The sequence below is a fragment of the Manduca sexta genome, chromosome 16, assembly GCF_014839805.1.
Source record: "Manduca sexta isolate Smith_Timp_Sample1 chromosome 16, JHU_Msex_v1.0, whole genome shotgun sequence".
Taxonomy (NCBI): domain Eukaryota; kingdom Metazoa; phylum Arthropoda; class Insecta; order Lepidoptera; family Sphingidae; genus Manduca; species Manduca sexta.
Window position 1 is genome coordinate 10,965,810 of NC_051130.1, and position 11,017 is coordinate 10,976,826.

The window sequence follows — 11,017 nt, forward strand, 5'->3', positions numbered from 1 at the left end:
AAATTAAAAACCCATTTGTTCCACCCTGGGTTTGAACCTGATTGCTTTCTATATATATTATAATTCTCTTTGCTGATAACTCAGGATGGCAGATTTAACTTAATGCAATAATATACTGAGGTGATATGGGATAACATAAGACTTGAATTGTAAAGAAAGTTTTAATGAATGTGTAAAAATATTTATTTATTTATTGTGCTTTTTAAAAATAGTACTAAAAAAAATATACATTGCTGCCAATTTTTTTTTACAAGGAATTGAAAACAATTTTCAATGTTTCATTTCATATTTTTTTACTCCATAAAAATTATACAATGCTTAGTGGGGTATAAAGAAATGAAACTACATATTGACTGAAAAATAACCTTTATTCTAATAATTATACTTATCTCACAATTTGCAGAAACATTCCACAAGCTGCAAACAAATTAGGTTCAAGTGCCTAATGGAATTATTCTCATAACTTTATTAATGAATATTCTTACATTATATAAACACCAAGTAGGTAGTCACTAGATTGAATATCTAAAAGTATATTGATAGCTTTAAACTTTAAAGACTATGCAGCTGTGTATCGCGTAAAGTAACCAAAAACAGTAACTTACAATACTTCAAGATATTACAATCAAAACATACATATTTATTATATAAAATAAAATTTAAGATTTCTCCAGCTCTCCAATGTCCTTAATTTTAATTTAAAAAGAATTTAGAAGACAAATGCCTTGAATTCAAATTAGTTTAATCTTTAGCCGGCACTTCAATAACTCGTGGTTTGTCAATAATGCGAGCAGTGCGGTTGCCCTTCTCCACAATTCCGATGATCCAGGCCTGGTAGCCCTCCTGCTTCTCAATGTCCTTGCAGTATGCTGCAGCCTGCTCTCTTGGGAGACAGATCAGAAGCCCACCAGACGTTTTCGGGGAGCATGCCCTTGCAGCAATTGGAACATGTTACCACATGCCTTGGCAACAGCAGCCATTTTCGCGATTACAGGTAAGTTGTGGATAACAAACGAGACTTCGTTCTTTTGATGGGAGGCCAAGTTCTGTGCATGTCCTAATAAACCAAATCCAGTTACATCAGTGGAACCGTGAGCGTTGTATTTATGCATAAGTCTAGCTGCAATTCGGTTTAGCCGGCTCATGGAGTCCATCGCACGATGGTATGCTTTACGCACATCTTCCTCGGAGACGACGAGTTTGATACGGTTCCAGCGTTCAGGCTGGTCCAGCCACTGGTGAGCGTTCACAGCCACTTGAGTGCCAAGGGGCTTTGTCAACACAAGCACGTCGCCCATGACTGCGTTGTCCGGCACAATGTATTCGTTAGGTTGGCAGATAGTTGTAGCCACCCCGCCGATGGTGCACCATGGGTTGATGACTGTCTGGCCGCCAGTGACTGACGTGCCGGCTTCCAGCGCAGAGTCCTTGAATCCTCTCATGATCAAAGGAATAACGACGTCGCGTTCCTTTTCAGTCATTTTTGTGGAGACGCCGAGCAGCATGAGCATGTTGTCGCACTCCGTTACACCCATCGCGTACAGATCGCTCAAAACATTGGCACACGCGATCTTCCCCATCATGTAAGGGTCGTCGACTAGAGGGTAAAAAAAGTCAGTAGTTTGCACTAAACAAAGGCCACCATGCCTGAGCGGCGTCACCGAGCAGTCCAAGCCGATGCCGATGCGCGGGATCGCCACATGCATAAATTGGTCTTGCTCTGATTGGGAATAATCCTGCTGGAGTGATTCCACGAGTTTACCCAACACATCTTGAGGTACTTTACAACTTCTTCCCTTTAAATCGGCGAAGCGCGTCAGCCTAAAACTTGCCTCCAAGTCGTGGGCCACTGGGTCGAATGGCCGACGTAAAGCCAATGTATTGGGGTTACCGGTCATTTCTAATTGTGCCGCAGCTAAGGAGTCCTGCGCTACACTTGACTGGTATGACATATTACACAAAACAACACAATATTATGGCTCAGGTGGAAATATTTTGGTCAAACGCGGAAACCTGACACGCCGCCGAGTGACGCTTGCAAAATGGCGTCTCCTTTACAGCGGCAATATGGCAGAAAAAATTACAACTGTATTCAAAGTTGTGATTGGTTTTTATTGGGCATAAACAAGATTTTAAACGCTTTGATTGGTCTATTTTAGTACCGTTCTACGTTCTTGGCAAAGAAAACATATCTGTAATATGGACGTTTCTTTTCATGAAGAATCAAATGTATCCAGTAATAGATGCATCAAAAATATATCTTGTAAAATTTATTATAAAATGGGGAATGTCATGGCTCATATTTATTATTATGACATTTATATTCTATTGTGATATTGCAGTGAACCAATCAAATAAACTCTAGTTGCAAAGTGACCAACCAAAAATTATTGAATTTAGTAATTAGAAAAGTTGGTTTGAAGTTGTAAAATTTATGTGCAACAAGAACTTACTGAATAAAGTTATATATTTTTTAAAACTTTATGGCGGTTAAATGTTTATTGGTTGACTAATTTACATTTATTTATTCCTGTAATAGTTGAAAAATACAATGTTTAAATAGTTGTGATTCAAAATGAGTGTGAAGAACTGGAAAAAGGTTGAGAACGAGGCAGGCTACCCGTGTTATGTAGAGTATGTATGACTTTCACCGGTTCTGTACCAGTTTGGTGCAAGTTTTTATAAATATTTGTTTGTTATAGCGAATTATCGGGTAAGCAGCAATATGATCATCCAGAATTTTGTAAAATTGCTGAAAGCCTTAAAGAGTATGACGGGATGCGGTATAGCGTCTACAGGATAGCATTTAAAGTATATGCATTACAAAGACACCTTCAAGGTAAGACTTGGACATTTACAATCTAACCAGTTAGAAGGAAATGGCATGTTTAAGGTCTATTAGATTTCCTAAAATGGTATTTGCAGGAATGTAGATAAATGGATATTACATTGCTTAGAAAAGATAAGCTGTTATTTTTATTTTATTACTTATAAAATTAATAATATCTACAATGTCAGTAACTTTATTAGGGTATTTGTTATATGTAGATATTACAATGGTGTTTAAAAAGTTGTCTTGCCCCCATTCCCACAATTGTTTTTTCCAGTTTGTACAAACAGGATATGGTTATACCAAGAATAGATTATGCCTAAACATTGCATATTTATGAACAAAGTATAAGTTGCTTATAAATATTTATGAATTCCACACAATATCTTCATGTCGTAGAGATTTTAGGCTAAAAATGCCCACCAGTGTTTCCATGTGTAAATAAAGAATTATAATGTTGCAAAATTACCTTACATCAGTAAAATCTAATTAATGCAAAAGTGTGAGCAAAAAGGTCCCAATTTTGAGACTTCTGGCAATGCAACAAATACATGGTAATATACTGCCAAGATAATAGTCTTGGTACCTTGACAGTAGATTATGACTAATAAAGTGCCTCTAATTACCATATAAATGGAGACATTGATGTTAACTCTTATTCTCATGGCCCAATGATCTGTTTTTGTCTACAGTACCACCACTGCGCATTAGCTCTGGTGTGTTTGCGCGCCATCAGCTAAGTTTGTCAGAAAGCAGCCTATCTCTGGACACTGCGGAGCTAGAGGCAGTGCTTGCTGACATATACTTTGCGGCTGAGAAGGAGGGATTGTTCTCTGGAGATGTTGATCTGGCTGTGGATGTGTTGATCAATTTGTTGCTCAATGTTTATGATAAGTAAGTATGGTATACAAACTGTATCCAATAAAATACTAACACAGTTGTGTGTGTGTTATTGGGTGGTTCTGTTTTGCTTCCAGTTTGAATCAGGTTTTTGGGAGATATTTTTGTAGTATACATAAACTGACATGTAAATAGCATGAAATTGCATTGAATAATTATAGACCTACTTGTAAAATATTAAAAAGGTCTAATAGTGTTTCCTGAACTTAATTTCTAAGACTAAAGGAGGTAGCTTGACTTCTGTATAGTCTTAACTTTATATATATGTATGGTAAGAAGAAAATGATAGTTATATTTTGAAGAATGAGACATTACAGCGATAAATACTTTACTATTGTAATATACTCACAGAACAAACATGTAAGAAAAAACAGCATCAAAAAACCATTTTGCATTCACACCCAAAAAATACTCTGTATACATCAATCAATGGTACCAATTACTACTACTTCTAGGGAAAGGAAGGAACCAATCCGCGTGCTAGCAGCCAAGACCCTGCTCATCATGCTGAGCGAGGAGCCTGCTTCAGACAAGTGGTTCGCGCTGGCCAACAGCTCGGCGGACCACAACGGCTGCGTGTCGGCGAGGAGGCTGGCGGCGCTGTTGGCGCATGTGGCCGCACTCCCAGGGTATTGTGGGACTAACTGCCAGCAGATACAGGATGATGTTGATGCATGTTTTAATAAGGTAAGTTCTCTAAAGGAAAGATCATATAAAATTAGTGCGGATTGGTAGACTTCACACACCTTCGAAATTCCTATAGAGAACTTCTCAGATGTGCAGGTTTCCTCACGATGTTTTCCTTCACCGTTAAAGCGAACAATAAATTCACAAAGAATACACACATGATTTTTTAGAAAAGTCAGAGGTGTGTGCCCTTGGGATTTGAACCTGCGGACATTCGTCTTGGCAAACCGTTCCACACCCAACTAGGCTATCGCCGCTTTTTGGCCAGCGTGGTGGACTAAGGCCTAATCCCTCTCAGTAGTAGAGGAGGCCCGTGCTCAGCAGTGGGCAAGTATATAATACAGGGCTGATATTATTATTATTATATAAAATTAGATTACACATATAAAATTTTTACAGGATAATGTCTGCACATTATAAATATTGAAGAAAATGTAATATTGAAAATGTAAATTACTGAACTAATTCATTGAATGCAGTTTTCAGAGATGTAATTCTAGAGGTCCAACTCAAAATAAAGGCTCCATTTTATCCTAGAAAAGTATAAAGTGGGTGTTTTATTCCGAAAAAAGTGTATAACACGGGTGGAGCCGCGAGTGTTAAATGTAAAATTGGTAAAATAAAGAAATAGTTTAGTTATTTTATTAAAAAAGAAAAACAGATGAAATCCGAAAACTAGTTTCATTTCCGCAATGACTACTTCACAACTTTTTCTTTTTACTTTTATAACATCAAAAATACATTTAACTTCACATGATGTAAATTTAATTAACTTTTCATAAAATAAATGTTTAAAATGTGTGCCAACCAGATAAAAGTCATACACTTTCTACTGACTCAGCTGTAAATTTTAACTGAGTTGACGTTTCATTATCCAACTTATGAGCACTCTTAGAATATTATGTGACTGTTGTTAAAATATGTGTTTTCCGTCCCAGAGTGCAGGCATGCTCGGCGTGAGTGCTCGCGCGGTGGCTGAGTGGGGCGTGCAGAACTGCGCGAGCGCGCGGTGGCTGGCCGTCCTGCAGCGAGTGGCCGCCAGCAGGACCGGCACAGATTCCAATCTCAACTGTAGTGCGTGTACACAAACACTTGCACAGGTACCTACACTGCTTATACATATAATCGTTGTTTTTTTAAGTTTTTCAATTTTTGTGTCTTAATAAAAAAAGTAATCTTATTTGAATAGAAGGGAAAGAAAAAATATATAAATATTTATGATTCACAAATTAATTAAACATGAAGATAGTAAAATTATACTTAAATATCTTTAAACAAGTTTGTCTAGAACTGGATGTGTAAATTTCATGATAATACTGTTTCACTTACAGATGCTAAAATTCAAATGCTCAAAGTGTAGTGAGGTGTACATTTGCGAGAAGTGTTACTTGTACGACAAAGATTTCAAGATCCTAGCGGACACAAGAAAACCCATTTGATGAATGAAGTTGTTGACGGACAGGTAAATTTGCATAAATATATTAATAAAAAAACATACATTAACTGGAGGTAACATGCTAAGATAATTTAAAAAAGAATTCCACAAGGCTGCGGGCGCACACGCTATGTGTGGAAATTAGTGCTATCACAGTGAGGCAAAACATAATTATGTTTGTGTTTATTATCAGCATTGGTGTCATTCTAGGCAATAGTATGTAGAATATTTTAAATTACAAACATAATGGTGGTTGTATGCCCGTAGCGCCCGTTTTTACACGCCAGATGTAAGATTTTTCGCGCATAGATACCCAACATGTATGTGGACAATACGCTATGCGTGTGCTGTGCCACAAAGGACAATATTTTATTGTTTTATTCGGCAGTCAAACAGATTGAAGTATAAAGACTGTGGTTATGTTTTTAAAATATGATCTAATTACTTAGATTTATAACAATTATCATTAGGAGTTATCACCCATAACAATAAAACTACACATAGATTTTTCCATTCTAGGTGAAACCTTCGGAATGTCTAGGCTTCATAAAAGGCATGAGAAGATTTTTCTTCTGCACGAAAACCAAGAAGAAGAAGACAGTGACATCAAAAAAAGTGGAGAGGCAATATCGTCAAGGTTCAGTGAAAAGAAAGAAGGGGAAGATGTTTACTTCAACAGTGGGAAAAGCGTCTGGCACTACCGCTAACAATCCGTCCACTGTTCTGCAGGACATTATAGTGAAACTTGAAACACAAAATAAGTGAGTAGAGTTTTTACACCGTGTGGCCGCAGTTGTAGTAAGGACGCGGTATTAAAATATTATTTGCTCTGCGGTAAAAATTGGCTTCATTCAAACTTTGTTGCTTATTGTCAGTGCGTTTTTTTTTTATTTTGATGACTAACGCTTTTTATATAGACAGTGTGTAAATGAGTTTTAAATCTGGTTTTAACTGTCCGTTTAAATACTGCTAGTAATTATGTATAATAAATAATAATTACAATGTTTTAGCAAAATAAAACCCTTAGTATAGATATAGAATGTTGTGAAAACTATATGTTGATTACAGAGCTCTTCAAGACCTATCGACTCAGCTACAAGATATCGCAAAGGATTCAGACAAAGAGCTAAAGACGAAGGTCGACGCGCACTGGAAACATATATCTGAACAAATCAGCAGACTTAAGATATTGAATGTAAGTGATACAATATCTTTCTAATACTTCTATAATTTAAAGTGGATGTTCTAAGAAGTAATATATTGTATATAAGAGCTAGCAGTAGATACAGATAATTTAATGTACTCTGAAGCATTATAGATATTTGATGAAGTAGTTTTTAGCTAAAAGTCCATATTAATTATAAAGTAATTTTTCACAGGAAAATCTCACACACCCTCAAGAACATCCGACCAAAAGTGACAAACTTGAAAGACCACAAGCATTTGACTTGTTCAGCCCTATACCAGTTGTAGAAACTCAGTCCAAAGTGACAGATAAGAACCAGCCCAGGGTCCTGAGTCTGGACTCTGGGAACTTCTCCGTGGTGTCCAAGCAGGAGAGCCACAACCTAATGACAATGTCCGGAGATGCCCTGAAACCGGTAGTGGTACATGCTACTTCTGACAGCATATCTACCGTGTCCATGAATGACATCAGCACTTGGCATCATGGTGAGTTGGAGATTACAATATCCTACATGCTGTATTGAAATATGAAGAATTTATTTTGATAGTGGCGTTGCCCACAGTATGAATATTTTCTTGATTTAAAATGTCCAAAACAAGGAATTATTCATAGGTGTGTCACACAACACGTCAGGGCCCTTATTCTGTATGATAGTGTAAACGCGTAACGCGGCCGTGTCATGTTATCTTCGAGAAATGTGCGTGGAATAGTATTCTGTAAGCCAAATTTCTATAGTCCTAAACATGATGCGTTGTGTTACGTGCTTGTTACGCACTGTTAAAATAACGTGCGGGATAAAGAATAGGGCCCCAGGTGTGTTGTTTCGCACTGTCGTAGAACTCTACAGCCAGCACGGCGGCACACGCCACGTGTGAAAATGAGCACTAGCATCATGCGGCCGACATAACTGGTCACTTCAACAATCAACTATACTTTGTTGTAGTTTTCATTTTTATACGTGTGGTGTGAGCCAGCAATTTTTGGATAACAGACGTGGCGTATAGAGCCGTATTAACGTTGCGCGCTTAAAAACACAACAGGTGTTTGCTCAGGAACCTACCAATTAAATGTAATCGCATTAAAATTAAGAAGCCTCGGCTGTTATTTGCGATGTTAATTTCATTAATAATTGTTTTACAGAAACCGAAACCTTATCCGAGAAGCGTAACCGCTCGAAACACCTGACATTGGCGTCGGTGGACGAGTCACGCGGTTTATCCGCAGAGCAGAAGTTCGCGGCGGATATCCGCAGTGTGGAAACTAGTAATGACAAGATGAAAGAGCTCAACGCTGATCTTGACACTGTTTTGGATCGCTTGCAGCAGATATTGACTAATAATTTTGCTATGGATGGTAAGTGAATCGGACAAGAAATATAAATTGTTCTAAAAATTAATGCAAAAGTGTGTTTTACATTATATATGTAGCAATAGAGTGACATAGGTCATTGTTTATCGCAGAAAAATATGTGGTTCCGATGGGTGTTATTCTAGATAAGATTTAATTTGGGGTATTTGCCAGCAGAAGTTAATAATAGATATATTTCTCTAATAGATTCGCCATCTAGAAGGTCATCGCACCCAACGTTAGCATATGTATGTTACACGCGTTATAGAAAAGATATGGTATCAACATTTGTTTAACGTTATTCTTCTGGCATTTGATGCAGGGTGGTATTTAGAAAAATGCCAATGGGTTTTAAATATTTCAAAACGAATCAGCTCACTTGGAATGTTTCAAAAAACGCGATACGTAAAGTCGATGTTTAATTTTGATGTTTGTGATTGGTCGAGAGACTAATGCGCGTAGTCTTTCAACGAAACTCAATAAAACGACACGGATCCGTTTTGTGTTTTCCTCTCATTATGAGCACAAGGTAATCGCGTGATTTCTAGCAGTTATAGCAAAAACGTTATATTCACAGATTCTTGTTTCGACAACAACCAGCTTCGGGAGACTGCAAACGAAATGGAAGGATTGCTCGGGACACTTATAAGAGGCGTGGAACAACGAGCAACGCTCAACGCTACGAAAGGACTTGTGTAAGACTAGACTATAATACTATAAGATGGACTATTGTGTTTCAATCCAGTGAGAATTTTATATTTGACTTTGTTTAATGTAAAACAATTATGCCCGTCTTAATCATGGTTGTGCAGTAATAATGTGGCTTTAAAAAAATTTAAAAAGAATCTTTAGAACGTCAGCTTTTAAAATTTTGCAAAGTTATACTTTCTTTATAAGTGACGAAATTTTATAGTATTTTTTAATGTACTTTATATAGCGGATGTAGTTTATATTTGATTATATCTTATTCTACAGGCATATTTTCTGAAATAACTATTTGGATTTGTTAGCATATTTTTTACTTTCTTGTTTTCTTTTTAACATCTCTATGATTTGCCTTTTTGGTATTTTCTATGTTTATGATTTGTGTGTATTTTTTAATCGTAAAAAAATCTTTTCTTTAATGTATTCCTATTTTCATGTTATTTTAGCGTACTAAATACAAAATTTGTAAAATTTTTACAAGTTCAAATTTTATACTTTGAACGTAAAAGACTTTTCCTACATACTTTTATGTAGAAATGTTCGATTTTACATTCCTTTAATATACCTGCGCCTAATTAATTGAAATGGCTTTAACTATATTATGTAAAGATAAGGCTGCACTGTACCTATACTTCAATTGTCCCTCCGTTATTGAAAATACTCATTTTGTAGGTTAGATGCTAGATTTTTGAGAAATATCGTGAACGTAATCCTTCTCTCCATTAGTTCTGTTTGATTTTTAAAAGGATTTGATCCAACATGCACACGTACGGATTTATGAATAAAATTAAGAGTACGTATTTTACATTTATATTAATAATTTCAGTTTTTTTAATTGACCCCCATATTCTCTTCCGGATCCGTGCCTGGGCATGTTTTATGTTTTTTGTGTATATTTTAAGGAAGCGTGCCGTCCAGTTAGGTGCTCAAACGTAAAGTTAAATGATCTGACATTAAAATAGCATTTAGAAAAGTAACATGCCATATATTTTATAAATTTTTTACATACATTGCGGTGTTTATTAAATAAAGAATATAATGTATAAATTAAACATTACGTTAATATATCTAGCGTTAATAATAAATTGCTACATTTCATTTTGTGCGTGTAACAGCTATAAAATGTTATAAATAAAATAGAGCAATCTATTGAATGTCGAGACTGTAGCTTCACACTGATTCTCATTTCAATTGAGCGCTTGCAACGCTTTTTACGCTCTGTATTTCTCTATTAAGCTATAATACGGGCGAGACGCGTAAAAGCGCTGCGAACGCATTGCAGACAATTCTTTCAAATATCGCTGGTCGAAGCAAAATCTTATGACAATACAGTTGACATCATTGGCAATCATTAATGAAACTTTGTTACTGTTTAAATCAAAATATTATTTGTTTTAGAGTATTTTAATTCTCTAATTCGTGACAGTGCATTTTTGATACAATGTTAGTTTTTAAATTTACGAACGTCAATATAGGTGTATATGTGAGGCAATGACCCCCTCTTTGTCTGCCTGAGTACTGCCTTAATCGAATTTAACAACAAGCATTGTATCAAAATAGGTAATAAATATTTTACCAACATGTTCATTAGATATACTATTGATGATTGTGCCAGTGTGAAAATTATAACTTACACTAATGTTTTTACAATATAACGAAATATAAAATGTATATAAAAAGCAATTAGATTGCTTTAGCACAACCTTATGTACTTATAAATCAATGTATTTTTAAATATTTTATAATTTACAAATAAAACATAGTATAAAAGTTAGTATAAATTATAATGGACGGAGTTTTATTTTTATTACCTACGGTTACGGTCATATCTACATTTGGGTAAAGATTTTAATGCCTAGATTATACTAAGCGAACGATTGAGCGATGACATAATGCATTTCTTGATGAATGTACGCGACGTATGCGG

General features: G+C 35.9%; 1 protein-coding gene and 1 pseudogene across 1 annotated transcript; one reads left to right on the top strand and one right to left on the bottom strand.

The window, feature by feature from the left end:
• Positions 1-349: 349 nt before the first annotated feature.
• Positions 350-2,059, bottom strand: LOC115446522 (inactive selenide, water dikinase-like protein). The gene is given in 2 exon segments (XM_030173205.2): positions 350-924; positions 927-2,059. Coding segments are annotated over 2 exon segments (1,209 nt in total). The 5' UTR covers positions 1,953-2,059; the 3' UTR covers positions 350-741.
• A 324-nt stretch (positions 2,060-2,383) lies between these two features.
• Positions 2,384-10,877, top strand: LOC115446532 (annotated as a pseudogene).
• The last annotated feature ends 140 nt before the right edge of the window (positions 10,878-11,017 follow it).